Here is a 19,395-nt window from a genome sequence, read left to right on the forward strand (position 1 = left end):
TAATTAGCTAGCAATTAAAATAATGTCGAAACATTCAAATACTATTACCATTACTTGATTGCAAATAAATATGAAATATTTGACAATACAATTAACAAGACAAAGAATAATCATAACCAAATTAAAATAAAATAAAGACATAATTTCGCTTACATGGCAATTATTATTAATTATTAAATTAATGAGTTTTAAGATCACCTGCAATACCAGAGGTATTGCATAGGCTACGGTAACCACTTACCATCAGGTGGGCCGTATGCGTATTTGCCACCTCAGTGGTATAAAAAAAAACAAGTGAATTAAGAACCTTCTTTTTTAAAGTTGGTTGATCAATATATAAATACATTTAAGCGTTTATTGTTTGCCAGTAATGATTACAAATAAACTACATTAATTTTGTTAAATATATTATTTTTGAAATTCAATGCGCTACATATACGCTACAGTTTAAGACGAGCTTATTCCCCATACAAAAAAAGGCATCCTTTAATAAAAACTGATCTTGACCCATATTTTCCAAATTCAGATATAAAAAAAAAATATATAAAACCTAAAACTTATTATTTATACATGTAAATACTACGGAAAACAAAACGACTGTTTTATATACTTAGTGCTTTATATGCTTTATCCCATTCAATTGAAATTCATATAGGTATTGGGATTTATAAGTATGTTTTATTTATATATATATATATATATATATATATATATATATATATATATATATATATATATATATATATATATATATATATATATATGTATACGTAACATCCGTCAGTCGGTTGTGAAATAAGGTGGTTAGATAACAGGGCAGTACTAGCCAAGGTTACTCATAGACAGAGGAATGCGAATTATTTGATAATTTGATAAAAATAAAACGTACTAGTCATCAGTATAGATATACTGGTACACACACCCTTACTATTATTATAAATGTCCAAGTGAGTTTGTTTGTTTGTCTGTTACTTTATAACGCCTTTACGGCTTAACCAATCACTATGAAATTTGGTATACACGATCTATTATCTTAGCGATAAGGCCGCCCATTGTTTTCTCATTGTGATTATTTCTTGTAATTATTTATATTTGTAATAAGTTTACTATTGTAATCTTTTGGAGGAAACAATAAAGAGTATCTATCTATCTATCTATCTATATGGGATGGAGAAAGCTGTAGACTGTACTTTTATCTCGATTACAAAACATAACTCGATAAGGTGAGGAGAGAGGGATTGTTAGTAATGCAGAGCTTAATCCCTATTGCTAGCAAACCCTATTCCCTGTCAGGTCGACCTCCACGCGTTCCCCCTGAAAACTATCGTGATTAATTCTTATAAATCCATCACAATGGCCTAACTGACCTGGTTTCATCCTCACCTATCACCACTCACTGGTGCCCCGCCAGTGTATACCAACAGTGCAGGTGGAGTTACCATTCTATTATTATCCACAAAGAACCCGGTAACGCAGACGAAGTCGCGGGTAAAAGCTAGTAAACAATAAAAACAAATGTATAACCCATTAGGTAGATTGTCAACTTGTTTGCCACTCTAAATTGCAGAAAAAAATATTCTGCCATTATTTATTTTTAAACTAAACAAATAATCAAGTTACATCTTTTATTACAGATAATAGAGTAAATATAAAACTTTATCTAAAACACCATTTAAAATCGATTTCTATTCTACTAGTAATATTTTTATGTTTTTAGAGGAATAAAGTAAAAAACAAATAAATGGTAACTTAACTATTAAGTATATGCCTTCCTACTCTTGTGTCGACATGATTCATCCTCACCTATCACTCCTCACTGGTGCCCCGCCAGCGTATACCGATAGCACAGGCGGTGTTACCATTCCATTTTCATCCGTACAAAAAGTGTCAATATGAGTTATATATTAAATTAACACATTAAAAATAAAACTCATGACTTGACATGACCAAAACATAAAATGAAATTCTAAATAACGATCGAAGCAAAGGAGGAAGAAATTGTTAGTATTGGGGATTAACAGCCTCATTCCTAGCAACAAACTCTGGTTAATTAAATAATAAATGGTAAGTTAACGGTAGCGGAATTAAACAAAATTATTCGAATGATAAGTACTATTGAAAAATAACAAGTCAGTGAAATATTGTAGCAAGACACTCTGTCAGTCAATTCATCACGATGGGCTAATTCAGCTGGCTGGGAAGGGGGGAGAAGGAATTATTAGTTATGGGAATTAGCAACCCCATTACTAGCAATAATATCAGGTTGACCTTCTCGCGGTCCCTTCTGGAAATCGACTTCTGGCCAACTGGTCTGCATCACCCCCATCTATCATCCTTCACTAGTACCCCGCCAGTTTAAGAAAGTCACATCCCTATAAATATCGTAATACCCTCCAATCGCGTAATATTCTACAACAACAACATGGTCTTCTCTTGCCCACCGGATGATGTGTGGGCGGGCGAGGTAGGGGCCTCGGGGTGTACCCCATTACCCCGGCTTCTACTCCGGAGGCGACGACCTCCGGGTCACTGGGTTTGCAGCCGGCATACACTGATGGTCTGTGTATGCTGGCGTGGTGTCTTAATATTCTACCGATTCCCCCCCTGACATAAGAAAAACAGACAAATGGTCGGCCCCAGTCCAACGTCTACCGCGTAACACTCTGCATCGGGTTGCTGTTGTGCGCCTACTTACTGTGTAGAGAACTCGTGAATCCCCTGGACATTCCCTATTATCTTTCCCAAGTGTCGCGAGTGATTATTTACCTAACATATATAGCGTGGTTTTCACAAGTAGACCAAAATAGATCAGCGCCATTGTGACATTCACGTGGCGTGGCTTCCTGAAACCTGGTGCATCCTGAGCGTGTACCGCTTACGCTAAATCTGCAGTTCAGATGAGTCCGTACCATTTTGACATACAAACTTCTTTTATGGGACCTAGAACCCGGGCCCAGCTTAGGTCTCATATTGTTACTTTCGCTTCCACTTGTGCTAACATATATTACAATTTAAATCAAATTCCTTAACAAGCTCTGTTACTTTTAATTTATATCACTTCACCATTTCATTATCATCCATTTTTAATATTATTTTTTTTTATCCAACTGAAATACAGTTGCATAAAGTTCAATTTACAACTTATATTGAGCGAGATTTACGTTGAAGGGACTCGCTGAAAATCGTAGTGATTAGCAAGAGCCCCACCGACGAGAACACAGCTCTTAAATAGGATAGATATTTTTTTTATACAACTTAGAATGGCAAACAAGCTGACAGTCCACCTGATGGAAAGCGGCAACCGTGGCCTACAGACACGAGCAGCACCATGGACACAACAGAGTATACCGCTTCGCCCATGATACCCCCCATGCGTTGCCATTCCTGAGGACCCAGGTGTTATTCCTCTGTACCCAGTAAATTCATGCCATATCCCACCCTTTAAACCGAAACACAGCCATGTAAACACAACTGCTTCACGGTTGAAACACGAATGGGACAGAGGTACCCCAGCAATCGATTTTTGTACAAAGTCTCCCTCTGGTATAGATAGATAGATTGAGCGAGAAAAAAGTCTACATTACCTTCCGTCCCCAAACTAGGCCAAACCTGTATCTATAACAAAATAAAATTATCTCTAATCAGCATTAGTCAAGCCAATGCTATAGTATAAACTTTTTTGATGGCCATAAGGATGGAGAAACGAGTGCATGTTTTAATTTAAAAGGACCTATAAAAAATTGTAATATTTCACGAAGTAGGTACTCGTGTGAAATTACATGATCCTTCGTTTGATTCCTGAATCCATTGAATACGATAAATAATACATAAGCAGCGGCATTTCATGAAATGCAAATAACAAGAGTCCTTGGCTTTGCACCTACATTTTTGACACGTGCTTTTTCATAGACACACCAATATTTTTAACCGATTTATTATTTTATCTTAATAATAAATAATAGTTAATCTACAAAGTAGAATTCTCTACAAATTGTCTATTCCCTTTTATTATAATGTAATAACTACCGATTTAACTTACGTGTTAAGATCGAGAAACCTTGACTAGTTTCAGGATCAATTCGTGACCCTTAATCTTGTGTTAACTATTTCCTATTTTCAAAATCCACATATGATGACGTATGATCCACGTATGATGTCGCAGATGCTAGTTTAACACATAATAACTTTTACAACCTGGACGTTCGAGGGTGAAAATTCCTTTGTAACCGCATTGTACGCTACCATTTAGGTTCAAGCGTGTGAGAAGGAATTCCCTGTCGATAACGAGCGGTGCCATGATAAAAGGTGGCTGTGGTACTGTATGGTATTCTATGGAAATTAACTTAGTACAATTTGTTACCGGCACGTGGATATCTGAAATTATATTACTATTAATAAACAACTAGCAACCCGTCCCGACTTCATGTTTTTTTTAATAAAATACATGCTATAATACACACTAATAATGTAGCTTTCTACAGCGGATTCTTTTTTAAATGAATGAAGTATTTTTTACTTTACGTTCACAAAATTATAAAGAGGAAGGACTTGATTTTATGTTTGTAATAGATCATATGAACTCCATACCGTAGGTGACGGAAACCACCAACAAATGCATTTCGAAAAGGGGTTGACGTCAGGCAGGCGGTCGGTCGTAAAACTATAAGCCAAATCTTTTTGTGATATGGATAAAAACATATTACACCGATCCCAAATAATAATTGGGTTAAGGGTAGGAAAATGATGAATGGATCATATGAACTCAAAAATATATAATATCAATAGTAACATCTTCTGTATTTTATTTAAAAAAAAAATAAAGATTGTCTATACCTATTTATCCATGCGAAGCCAGGGTGGAGTGCTAGTAATAAATGTTTATGAAAATTTATCAATACGCTTCAATATTGTACACATTGAGTAATATAGATGCTGGTAAAAATACCTACATATAGGTATTATAGATAGGCAATTTGTAAATTTATTGCGAAATATGATTGTAATCAAACGGCCGACTAATTATTTGTATGGAAGATTGGTTGAGAATCTCGTCCTTTCTATCTATCAATTCTAATTGAATTTTTTTTTATACAACTTAGAATGGCAAACAAACTGACGACCCACCTGATGGAAAGTAGTAACCATAGCCTATAGACATGAACTGTACCATGGACATAACAGAGTGTATTGTTTCGCCCATGATACCCCTCATGCGTTGCCATTCCTGAGGACTCAGGTGTTATTCCTCTGTACCCAGTAAATTCACGCCATATCCCACTCTTCAAATGGAAACACAGCCATGCAAACACAACTGCTTTACGATTGAAACACAAATGGGACAGATGTACCCAAGCAATCGACTTATATACAAAGTCGTCCTCTGGTAAATTTATCTAGTTTTCACCATATTACTAACATGGGAATATAATTCTCGATATTTTTATTTGTTTATTTACACTGTATTGCACCATTTTTTATTATAATATTTAATAAAATTTTTAGGTCTAAACCGTAAAAAATTACAAAAAAATATAAAGTTTCCATTTCATGTATTAATTAATAAATATGCATTTTCAAGTAACCTAAAAAAAAGTATAAATTACGATTAATACCTTATAATTTCGTCAGTTGTGAACCGATTTGAAAAATACTTTTTTTATACAAAAGGACATACTTACAGATTTGTCCCATAGAATTTTTATCAAAATCGGTTCAGCACTCAACTGCTTTTAGATCAAAATAACTCGTTTTGACACAATTGAAAGCGGTTTTTTCTTTTGTGTGACACAATATTTAATTATTATAAATTAATTAATAAACGATTCAGTGAACAAACCTGTTGAGTGTCATTATTTTATTTATTTTGTGAACACAAATTAAGATTTATTATTTTATATAATTTAAATAAGTATATAAAATCAATAAAATTTGATCTAATTATATTTAACAAAAGGACTAGGAATGGGGCCCAATTTATAAGTAATTAAGCGTTCTGACAATAATTGCCGTGTCAAAAGTGTCTCGTTAATTTATTTACTTTTTATTGTACCACTTAAAGAATAATACAAAGATAAATATATATTATACTTATGCAGAACAAAAGATAGTCTTATCGCTAAGGCAATCTTTTCTAGACAAGAGATATTATTCTGCTTAATTTTAAAAATCATAAAAATTTAAAATTTTATATAACTAGAACCCACTATGAAATTACGAAAATAATGAAATACATCTGAAAATGTCAACATTTTATTAAAATAAAAAAAAATTAATAAGATCTATATAAATAATTTCTTCCTTTTCTGTACTGTAGATGTCGTAAGAAGCGATTAAGGAAACTTAATGGTAGAGGGATGGGCAGTAGCGTTCCTCTTAAAACATGTCTAAAAGCCTAACAGTGAGTGCCAACCAGCCTGCCAAACCCCCTTATGGAAAAGGCTTATGTTCAGCAGTGGACAGTTAACAGCTAAAATGATGACGATAAATAGTATAAATAATATATTGTATTAGAATACTCCTTATCCGAGATCATAAAGGTATTTAATTTTTATTTCATTTTCTAAATACGCAGATTTCTAAATGTCTGTATGTACCTATGGTGTATATTTAAGTGGGCATTACTATCGAATATAGATACGCAATTTCAAGCAATATATACTGGCCAACCTTATTACAGTTTAAACGCAAAAACTAATACGTCATACGATAATTTTGAAGAATAAATTGACTACACTGGGCAATTTATATTACGCCATTAAAAATTACCGAAACCCGTCAAAATAACGCGCTTATCAATCAGTTACAGATTTCGTAGAAACACAAAAAGCGCGCCACAAACACATGACTCAATCGCGAATTAGCTAAAAAATTGGACACTTTGACTCAATAGCGCAGACTAGAGTGTGATTACACAGAGTCAGAGCAAGTTACGTAAATATTCGCACACAAACGCAAAACGAGCACACAAACGCAAAACACTCACACTAGCGGAAAATTATACTGGTGTGTGTAGTGCAAGCCGCTAGTCGCCCGACCCCACTACAAAATTCAGTCGCACTCTAGACCTCGTTGTGAACAGACGTGTCCAACTAGACAGAGTACTACGCAGCATCATTCGCATTGGATATTTCGTCATAACAACATTGTGTTTGTGAAAAATATTCATTGAAAGGACGTGAAAAGTGGGAGTGAAAACATTTTATTTATTGTAACAATATTATTGTGAACTTGGAAACAGACAATATAGTGAATTGCTGTTTTATGTGAATTATGACATTGTACCCCCAATTTGGATAATTCCGGAAAAGGAGTACATTTATACCGCAAATATTTTTGTAAGTATTTTTATTATTATTATTACAAACAATTATTTTCTTATTAAAAGTGTGTTCATAAATCATATTAATTTTACAAAATTTTTAAAATGATAAAAATGTTTAAAAAAACCACATTACATAAAAAATTTTAAAGTTTAGTTGATAAACTGAACTTTTAAGGATATATATAAAAATTAAATTCAAATTCAAATAAAAAATTATTACCCTCCGCGAAAGTTTCAAATCAAAAAGTAAAAGAAAATTTTTATTTCTATTTCTAACAATTTCAATTGAAATTTTTATAATAAAAAAGAAAAAACAACAAGCTAATAATTTCAATCCATATCGAAGCAAACATATTAATATTTAAAGAAATTTCCTAAAATCAGAATTCTAACTTTTTAATAAAAAAAAAAAAAATTTATTTATTGATGAGAATTTCAAATTGTTCATTTTCTAATCATTTTATAATTAAGAAACTAGCATTGTATTCAGATGCCATTTAAAATAAAATTTTTAATACTTTTACGTTAAATCCGCATATAAGATTATGCGCTACATTCAATATTCATGCAACCCATATTAAGTCATGGACAATAAATAGCTGAAATTACGACAATGATAACAATGATGAAGCAAAATTCATAGAAATATTTATCTCACAAGTCAATGACTCCCTAAGAAAATGTTAGTCATCATCCGATACTTGTTGCCAAAAATTTCATCTACAACCCACGACTTCCTAAACGCATGTAAGCGTAACGTTCTCACTGATAAAACAGTGCCGACCACATTTTCCTTGTTTACAATCTTTTGTTTGCGCTTCTCCTTCCTCAGTATGTTTTCGTATAACCGTTTACAACTTTTATACAGTCTTAGTATTGATTTTTTTCTATCCTGATTTTGCATATTCATTGATAACACCATTATGTCTCAATTGTTCTTTGATATCTCGATATTACAGAAGGATATTTATAGAAAAATATTGAACTGCGATTTGGTATCAGATAAGTTAACCATAATAATGTTATCGAATTATTGTTATGTCACATAGACAGACAGTCAATATACGATAAATTATATCAGTGTTGATCGTGATATGTTCTTTATTATGTAGGATTTCAAAGTATCTCTTAGGTCTAGCATCTGAGAAAAGTAATGAAAATAATGATTGAACCAAAATGTTTCTACAAAATAATCTAATAAAACTTTGAAATAGAAATAACATAAATATAGATAATCTGAATAAATCATGCAAATTTACAAAGTCAGCAAAAATACTGGCAAGAAGTAAATTTTAAATTACTAATGTCCAAATTATATTTTTCATGAAAAAGTTTGCAATCGAAATTCAAAATATGAATTTGGAACGGCTAATTGGTGTATTGCAAGTACTAGTTAACCTAGCGTAGTGTCGTAAGCAGTGCGCCTGGCACCGCAGTTCTGTCGTAAGCCATTGTGAGCCGCTTACACAACTGGTTCAAGGTTCCAATCCAGCGTGCATTCGCCCGCGGATGTGCGGAAACTTAATTAATGTTTCTTTTTTATTTTCTATCTGCATTCTTGCTGAGTTGCCAGTTTTATTTTTACTTATAATAGTAAACCAATTATACTTAACCTGGTTAAAATTTTAAACTTATAAGTTCCTTTATCACAGATAATGATTTCCCCCTAATAATTCAAGTCAGTAATTATTTAATTAGATTTATATACACTCTTCTCATAATTTACGTGACTATTATATGTAAATTCCCGTGCATTCGATTTTCATTATATTTTCTATACCCGGACAGGTTTCTTTTTATTCAACGTCTACATTTTTTCATAAAAATAAAAAATAGATTAGATCGAGCAGCTAAGATCAAGATAAACTTTAAATGACTCATGGGGTTTTAAATTATGTACCCCATCAATGATTTCATCATTGTATTCTTCCGGTATTAATCATCTTAATTCTCTAAAAGCTATAATAACACTATTAACTCCGTTTTGCACGTCTATTCTGTCTGAGTTAAATTTAATTTGTTGTTAAGGTAGAGCATTCCATTTATTGGGCATTCCATTTTTAAATATTGGAAATTTAAAACATGAAGTACGCAATTTTAAAATTGAATCCAACAGAATATAGGTATGATTCTTACATAGGTACGTTTGATTTACAAATTGTTTGTTCAATCAAACAATAGCCTGGCATTTCTAAGTTTAAAACGGTCGTTGCAGGATCGATCGGTCAGTAAAGGTCAGTTTGCCGTGTACCTAGATGTATGACGCAACTGTCCCAGGGCGGGTTGCGCAATACGCTGCAATATGAACTAGTTCATTCTAGGGCAGATAGCTTATCAATAACAATGAGTCATATGCATTTCTGAAAAACAGCATTGTGGCAGTATTAATACAGATAACATGACTAACTTAATAACAATGCGTATGATTCTCCAATAGCAGCGACTGAAGGCAATGCATTTTTAGGTACAAAAAAAACATTTCTTATCTCCTATAATCCTTCACGGAAAATAGCCGCAAAAATTTAAATACATAGGGTCAATGTTGGTTTCCGGGTAATTTAAATAGCATACCTTGTAACAAAGAGTTAGAATGTATAAATAGACTGGCGTAACAAGATACAAAATGCATTCAAAGTACAATGATGTAATACAACAGGAACTACATAGCAAGGTTTACCGGAAGATTTGAGCAAAGGTTACATTGCCCGTGCATTTAGTTGATCATGCATCGTAATTGTATTTGAATTTCATAATGCACGTGATGTATCTGGCTGACTGGAAGGCCCTGATATATAAAGCAGTGCACGTAATATCGATCATGCTATTAAATATGAATTGATAATCAAGCAAATTTCCATTGCTTTACAAAACGCAATGTATATAATTTTGCGGAGCAGTTTCTACATCATTAAAAACTTAACTCTGTTAAAATATCAACAGTATATAAATTTAAACCTTTATACGACAATAAAAAAGATAATGAGCATGTCAGTAATGATACATGGATGATACGGATATTGTCAACTGAGAATAATCAAATCGTCATTATCATCTCAATAACGAATATACCATGACGTAGCTTATGTTGATTCCTTGTCTGGTGATGTCATTTGATATCATGATGTCAATGTAATGTTTTACTTACAATATAAATATAATTGTACCTGGTCTAACTTCAAAAGCTGCGAAATATTTTAGTCAAATCTAGTTTTTTTTCAATTGTAGTTTGTCAGTATTACAAGTATTATTGTCATATATGTATTACAGTTTTATTAATACCCATAGACCCATCTTTTCCTACATTAAATTCTAATATACTCTACGACGTACGAGCAAATCTATCAAATCACAGCAACCTGCGTTATAATCGTCAAAAGAATATCATCTCTATAATTGTTTTATGACCAATAGATAGCTCTTCCACTGTATCAGTGACCTATACCTCTGACTAATTCTCCTGAAGTTAGGTACGTTCTTTGTTACTATAATAGAGAACGTGTATCATCTATATTATTATTAAAAATACTAATAAACTACAATTTAAATGGAATTACGTAAGATTTTTCAGGCATAATAACATCAGCGATAATTTCACTGGTACGAGGACAACCGAAGATAACTTGACCTATTTTTTTTATCTCGCTCGCGTAACTAACCCACTTAGTGATGAGTATGTGAGCATACAACCAATTGCGTTTAAGTGGAACAATACGCGTCACTTTATTTTTTGAGGTCCTCGATGTTTGACAAGTAATGAGTAAATAGGACATCAGTAATTGATGTAATGTTTAATATATATGTATCTACATTAGTGAAACTACACAATAAGTTTCCAATGTCAAAGATACGAATAGTTTAATGACGGTATTTCCAATGACTCGTTATTATGTCTCTTAATAATTTTCTAAACACATCAAAACAAAGGTGATTTATAGCAAGATAGTCAGACCATTAAAATTCTGCTGTTTAATACTTCCGAGAAGCGGACTTCTTATATTGCATAAGCAGCTAATAGGTAGTGTTAAATGTAGCACAGTAAATAGGTTAAGTGTTTCTGAATAATCTAGCAATTAGCAGGTGTGGAGCAAGGACTGTAAGTGGGTAGGCAATAAGACAATTGTGAAGGATCTCTCAACTTTATTTTTTTATACTAAAAAAAAATATGAAGAAGAACCGGGAAAAGATTCGGGCCTTGACACATATAGCGTAGACTGAAGTATTACGAAACGCAACCTTGACACCAAAGCATTATCGCTCCGACCGATAGAGGCCGCCCCAAAATAACTCGATCCCGAATTGTTTAATTGGGTCTCACTACGCTCAATGTGACTGCGAAAAATCGGTCAAGTATGCGCGATTTTCAACGAAAAATGCTTGAAACACTTCCAGAAATGCTGACCTTAGACCAAAACCTTCTTCAACAATGTATAGCACAAGGAAGGAGTCACGCCAGCGTTCAGAGACAAAACAAGTGACTGGCGCGACGAAAGTTTACAAAACATTTGCATCTTGACATAATCTATGGCCAATAGACAATGAGCATTCGGCGCCGACCTACAACTGTCTACTTTGATTGACAATAATATCTGAAATAATAATGACTGTGCTGTTGTGCACTTTAAAATTTTCAACATTGAGAATAGAGCTAATAAATAGTTCTATTGCTCTAACTATCATTGGCAGTAAAATGTCAAATCAAAGATGGCGGTCGGCCTACTTTTCCCGCGCAATAAACGTTGTGCGCGTGGAAAGTTACCACTGTACTACTTTCTCTACTTTTCCAAGATGGCTGGCGTTATTTGAAGTAAGGTCAAGATCACACATTTATTTCTGAGTTGGTAAATGGCACTTATATTTATCAGTCGCACTATAGTTCTTTCTTAATGTTTCCTTTTCCTTATTAGTTTTTCTAGAAATTGTATTTTGTAGCAACCTGGAATATTACCAACCAATCCAGTCATTCATGGCCTTCAATATACCGAATATCATGGTGTATTTATAAATCGTGATACGACATTAGGATGTAACTAAACCATGTTTACCGAGAAGACCTCTGAGCCGCTCACAGAGTAGGTACCATATATTATTCCGATAATATATTTTTATCGTATTACTGAATTAATTTAGATACTTCTTACACAATGATGTATATAAATAGCTGTATCGCATGAATAGGTAACGGTCAAGGGCAAAGATTACCGTTTGCACGTCTATTATCAATTAAATTCCACGTTTCGAGATCACGTTGCTGTTTATATAACGGTGTAGACTGTGGAGAGGATCAAACGTGCATCGGCGTCGTGTTGCGCAAGCGTCAACGTGAGGTTCAAGAACGGACACGTGCTGCGGGCCGCGTGACCACCGCGCCACCGGCACGTGTTCCGCCCGCACAGGCGACTGGCAATTGCGCCGGGTAAGGTCACTGTCAGAAAAACAGAAGCATCCCTCGCGAAGCCACAGATTAAGAATGGCGCCGCTAAACGTATTCTTTATCTGCAACACGAACAATACTAGTTGGGCGTCATTACAAAAAAATCGCGTTCAGTGTGTCACTAAATAATGTATTGTGTAATTATTTGTATTTCTTTGTTCCTGACGGCAGATATGTATGATACATTTTATACCTAATCCAACAAATGAGTCAGTCTGGACAGTCTGCGGCTTATCGTAAAAACGTAATAGGTATACATAAGACTTCACAAATTAAAAATGATCGTGTCAAATGTCACGTAGATAAATAGGTTGGATATTGTATGGTACTCTATTAACATGAATATAATAGGATTAATAAAAGACGATCTAAAAATAGACCAAATGTAAGGTTTCCAACATATGGTACGGGCACGATCTACCCTGACCTACGATCACGTGTAACCTCGCGTGTATTGTTCATGAATATCCAACCTTTCTCAACGAAAAACTGTTATATATAATATTCTTAGATAATATTATAACAAACTAGTTATTAAAGGAGAAAAAGCTATTTATTTAAGGTGTATTTTAATTAATTTAAAATTTACAACAAACATTGAGGGTATTACAAAAAAGAATTATTAATACAGACTTTAATCAAACAGATATGACATTCAAATCTTAATAACGATAATAACCGCAAACCGTTACAAAAAAAAAACACATATGTATTTGAAATGGTATTTGCGCTGATTACCAAAAAAAAATACAAATTAACATCTGAGTAATAGTAATAGCAACACCGCTAAACTGTTAATCCATTAAAAAGATTACACACATAAAACGCGCCTTGCCCAACCTAGCCTTGAATCCAAACCAAATAAAACGAGCTTTTTAACCGGCGAAACGATGACGAAACTCTAATAGCTGTTTCATAACAGTATTACAAGTTTTAGAGACAAGCGATGAGCAAAACCGTTTTCGTGGTACCGTACGCGGTGCCAGTTTTCGGATAACGGACCGCGTGAAAGTACCTTGGTGATTAGCAATAACTGTCGATTGTCAAAAAGCACCGCCCGTTTGATTTGTATCCGTTATAAGATCGAATACTTACGGAATAATCAAACAATTTCAACCGTTACCTTTATATTATAACCTTATTTATAATATAAGCTATTCGTGTAGATATTTTTTTTTTCTTTTGTTAGTATAAAATCAAATGGGTAAGGTATTGGTTATTTATTTTATACTTTACTTTACCGTTCATCTAGATTTAAACTCCCTACTTTAAATACTTAATACGTAACTTAGGTTTACATATCTCTTATTTTCTTTTTTTCAAATAACCCATATTTGTAGTAATAATAAAGATTTTTTTTTTAACAAACTGTACTTAATAATATTCAAAAATTATTAGTAGAGAAAAGTGGCACATCTATTCCACTTATCCCTTCTGATCGCACAATGGTAGAGACAGGTGGAAAAAAAATCCTCTCTTATCTCCCAAGGAGGATAGTTGGTAGAGACAGACCTTATTTTCGTAATCTCTTATAAGACAAGGACTGACTACCTGCACACAAATAACAATTATGATTTTTTTCTTTTTTATTGACTGCAAAATGCAAAATAAAGCGTTACAATTATAGCAGTTTAAAAGAAAACACCTAAGATACCTAATCGCGAATTAAATTGGTTAAAAAAGTCTGTAGAACATCACGGGATATTATAATTATGCGGCCTATAAAAACAATTTATAACTGATAAAAGTAACCGCTCAATTTGAACCGCTGTCTAACTGTGTGCTCCGCGAAGCGTCAACATTATAACGGCCAGTTGCATTTTTTACTAATAATCACGCAAGTCCAGCACTTTAATATGGTAATTTTCGATGTCATTATTATATTACTAACCGCGACTTTGGTCGCATAACTAGAATACAGAGTATTCTCCATCCCAAATATTATATATATGCCAAATTTCGTATTGATTAATAAAAGTGCCAAGAAATAAAGAAAAAAAGCAGTCGTCTAAATAATTTCACATAACTACTAATCAGTACAATATTTAAATAAAAAACATATTCCTTTATTATAATATTTTAAAACGTTAAATACGTATATCTTGAACGCAGTTGCAAATTCTGCAACATTAGTGCTACACATTACATGCAACTCTGAACCGGTTCACTTGTTCAGGCCAATAGGCATTACAGAGTCTGACGAAGACTTACGTCATGATACGAAACAGTTATTACGCATTACCATATTCATTTGTCCTAAATAATTGTCCGAGTGGGCGTACACAGTACGGATAAAAAAGTTCTCAAAACTTTATACACAAATCTAACTGTACAACAAGTACTTAATAGCGACGTAACGGAACGTTCACAAATCACATTTATATGTCCCAATATCTGCTAGTGATTTTCCAATGTGCCACATATATGAAAACTTAGCGACCTAGTTGAATTATATTTTAAATATCAAACTATAAATGAATTAATTCTTAATTTATAAACTAGAACCGTTGACATTTCCAACGTCAACAATAGCGGTCAATTAAAACCGCGATTATTTAAACAGTTAGTCTGCGTAACGGGTGCGCTCGCGCATCTGGGGCGACCTACTGACATCGATGCCGTGGAACATCCGTTCCAGGTAGATATTTAACGAAAACTGTTGAATAAAATATAGTTATTAATAACAAAAATATAGAACCATCAGAAGATAAAAGTATCTAAGTATTAAAATCATTATATAAACATTGCCAATACCGACGATTCAATTAAAATATTTTAAAATTCTTTACCGTCTCTTTAAAGACCTATATAGAATTTCATATGGAGTAAATTGAGCATAATTCCATATAATCCAGCCAATCACGTGGATTTTGACGCGGCGCACTTAGAAAAATAGATTCAAATGCTTTTGGAAATGCATAATGTAAATTTAGAAAGAACTCTCACGTTGCTTACACGACCGCGTGTAGAGGAACGTGATCGACAATTCTTTTTTTCTACACGCATGTTGGTGGCACAGGTATTGTTTTAAAATTCGGAAAAGAATCGTTTATGACTTGCCACAATGGCCGTTTTATTGGTGATTTTACCATTGTTTTTCTTCAATAATAAAACATTGATAACATTGCGTTTTTCGTACTTTTTTTTACACTTCCTGTCGTTGTTTAACATTCTTGCTCATAATTTTAAACAGAATCAGATGGTTTACATAAATCAATATCTACTTTGCCACGCATATTAAAACTAAACGGTGTGTTATGTTAGCGTGAGCTTAAAGACATTCAATTAATAAACTTTTATCGATATACTTACTTAATACATAAAAGTGCTGGTCTAGCCAAAAAGCTGGCCCACGTTAGATCCAACGTGATTAACTTGCGCAATCTGAAATCTATTAGCGGAACAAAAGATTCATAATGCGCAAACTGTGTAACCGGGTCATGCTCTAATCTATGTATCTTCAAGCCAAGTTCTATGCGGAATAAGCGAAAAATAGGTAGACGAGATGCTATAATCTATTTTTTTTTTTATTTTTATTTGGATATCCTTCAATTATAAGCAAAATCTAGATAATCAATGAACCGTAAACTTTGTTAACAGTAGCTCAGGAAGTCAGTTTTGTAACGGAAGAAATCCGGTGTAGCCTTAAAACTGATTTTGTGTAACGAACTCGAAAGGTTAAGAAATACGATTTATTAATGAGTTTGGCTAACATGAAGGGAGTAAAAAGCGTTAAATGAGGCAATATGGTTTCACAAAGGTGATCCACGTGCAAAGTTGCAGCGCGGGATCTTGCGACAGCATTTTTGCAACCATCTGTTTTGTAATCGCGACATTATTTAGACAACTGCAACGGTTTGCGTGTTTTTCTGTAACATGCAAAATTAACGTAACTTTTCATTTGTTACAGAACTACAGTGAAGATTCGTGCGGACCCAGTGTTGTCCGCCGAAACATGGTCGCCGAGTTTATTCTGAGCCAGCAACAATTGCTGGGCGCCGGGGGAGGCGCTGCCTTGGGCCCCGCACCCGCACCACCCAGAGGCCCGCCACCACCACGCACACGCCTCTCCGTCTCTCCACACTTCCCCCTTGAGCCACCTTCTCCCAACAATGGTCCTCCCGGGGACCACCCGGACTACCCTGGCAACTTCGATTTCAACAAACGCAAAGAATTCTTTGGACAACGAAAACAGAGGGAATTTATTCCTGATAGCAAAAAGGATGACGGATACTGGGACCGTAGGCGACGAAACAATGAAGCTGCTAAACGGTCTCGTGAAAAGCGTCGTTTCAATGACATGGTCTTGGAACAGCGCGTTGTCGAGCTTTCGAAAGAAAACCACGTTCTTAAAGCCCAATTGGATGCCATCAAGGAAAAATACGGAATCTGTGGAGAAACCCTTATCAGCATCGACCAAGTATTAGCCACTTTACCAACCTGTGACCAAGTACTTTGTGTCACGAAGAGAAGTAAATTGACTAGTAACGCTCTATTCCCTGCACCTCCACCGCCGCCGCCACCACCAGCTTCTCCTCCATCGCCACCACCTCAGCGTGCACCAGAACCATACCAAGAAAGGCTGCCAGCGCCCGAAGCGTACTACCCTCATCCAGCACATTATGAGCCACCTGGTTCAGTACTCAACCTCTCGCGATCTCGCCGTGCCCCTTCTCCCTATGAACTGTCCTCTCTCTCAGGTTCAGGGGATGAAACCACAGAGCAATACGCGCCAGAGAATAATTGCTTGCCGCTAAAACTGCGCCACAAGTCCCACTTGGGTGACAAGGACGTCGCCAGCGCCCTGCTGTCACTCCAACACATCAAGCAGGAGCCGGGCCCTCGATCGTCCCCTTCTTGGGATGGTGAGGGCTCAAGTGATGAGAGAGACTCTGGTATTTCCCTCGGAGCTGAATATAGGCCGCAGCGACCGGAAGACAGGCTTGTAGAAGAAGACGACGCACACTTAAAGGCAGAGCTAGCGCGGCTCGCGACCGAGGTGGCGACGTTAAAAAATATGATGCACCAGAACAAAGCTCGCGGCCACGAGCACTGAGCGCGGCTGCGGGCTCCTGGAGACCAGCCCCGCTGCGCCTGGACCGCGCAGCCGCCCGCCCGCGCCGCAGCCTCGTCGCAGCCTCGCCGCAGTCTCGCCGCAGCCCCGTCGCAGCACGGCCGCAGCGTCCCCGCTCGTTTCGATGACGTGTCGATCTTGTTCGTACAAACTGTCTCCTACCCCTCTCCTAGTAGAAGTTACCACGTTGTAAAGAAATGAAAATAATATTTGTATCATATTGTGCAGCTGTAAACGGCTAAGCCGTATCGCCTAATTGTAATCCTTCCTAGTAGTTTTATGTCGTGGTCGATGTGTCGTGTAGGGAAAAGAGATCGGTCGTCGTAGGCGACGTGAAGTTTTAAATGAATGAGACTTATACAGTTCGGATAAAGACTTTTCGAGCAGATAAAACTTGTCTACTCAGTGATAGATATAAAAAAATGCATTTTTAGTGGTGAACTATGTATGTATATGTATAATATATAAGTGTAGTAGATCTGTTTCATCTATTCGAAGACTCGTTAGTGAAAATCGTTGGCTAAAGACCTTATATCATTAAGTAGTAGATGTAAGATTGATCTAAGTAAAATTAAGTCCAACATAGATTATTTATAAAAGTTTATGTATAGTATTTCTCAATCAGATTGCCCTGTGTAAGTTCCAAACCAAAAAAGTAAATATGATCCTCATGGAATCGCTTGTAATTTTAGTGATAGATAGTGTAACCTAACATGATTCTACCTAATATTAAAGCAGAACGTATTGAATAATCAGTAATCAGATAAGAATACCAGTGCCTTTGACAATACATACCTACCTATAAATAGCTGCCTAAAATAATATTTTTGTAAATTTATTAAATTAATAGCGATTTCAAACAATTTGTAAAGATAAGCCGGTACTATGTGTTTACGGAAATTTGCATGAACGACTTCTGAAAAGGCTTCGAATAGAAGAGACCGATGCAAAGCGTTAACTCTTTTATGAAGTTTATCATTCACTGTGTACTAGTCCAGTTCTCGCGTTTTCGAAAACACGTAGTTGTGGTCAGAGGAATTCAAACAAATATAATCAATACTAAAGTCGAATGGAAGTATTCAATTTGTAAGTTATACTCCTAGTATTGCCCTAAGGGCATGTGATAGGACTGACGGAGTTAAAAACTAAGTATTTATTTATTGTTCGGACCGAGAATGAGGATTTTACAATTTATTATCTTTGTATAAGAAACACTATACGATATAAATAAATTGTGTACATTACAATTATTTAATGAATTTTATTTTCCCCAAACACTCCGCATCATTATTACTACCTTATTAATATCTATTATAAATATGAATGTGAGCTTATAAATTTGAATGTTGTTTGTTTTTAACCTGTTAACGCCTTAATGGCTTAATGAAATATGGTACAAACGTACTTTATGGAATGGAAATGATTATAGGCTACCTTTTGTCCTAGTCAGTGAACATATCACGATCTCACGGACGAAGTCACGGGTAAAAGCTAGTATATTTATAATTACAGAAGAAACAGAAAATAAATTTTATCATTTAGGTCCACTAATGAATAAATAGGACAATG

General features: G+C 34.9%; 1 protein-coding gene across 1 annotated transcript; it reads left to right on the forward strand.

The window, feature by feature from the left end:
• Nucleotides 1–7,035: 7,035 nt before the first annotated feature.
• LOC113519448 (nuclear factor interleukin-3-regulated protein) lies at nt 7,036–19,076 on the forward strand. Its single transcript, XM_026904567.3, has 2 exons — nt 7,036–7,334; nt 16,663–19,076. The coding sequence occupies exon 2, from the start codon at nt 16,708–16,710 to the stop codon at nt 17,806–17,808; it is 1,101 nt and encodes a 366-aa protein (XP_026760368.1). The 5' UTR covers nt 7,036–7,334; nt 16,663–16,707; the 3' UTR covers nt 17,809–19,076.
• The last annotated feature ends 319 nt before the right edge of the window (nt 19,077–19,395 follow it).

The sequence above is a fragment of the Galleria mellonella genome, unplaced genomic scaffold (genome assembly GCF_026898425.1).
Source record: "Galleria mellonella isolate WM207_F2 unplaced genomic scaffold, CSIRO_AGI_GalMel_v1 utg352, whole genome shotgun sequence".
Taxonomy (NCBI): Eukaryota; Metazoa; Arthropoda; class Insecta; order Lepidoptera; family Pyralidae; genus Galleria; species Galleria mellonella.

Excerpts from the sequence above, each read along its gene's own strand:
- LOC113519448 (XM_026904567.3), top strand. The coding sequence starts at position 16,708 with ATGGTCGCCGAGTTTATTCTGAGCCAGCAACAATTGCTGGGCGCCGGG.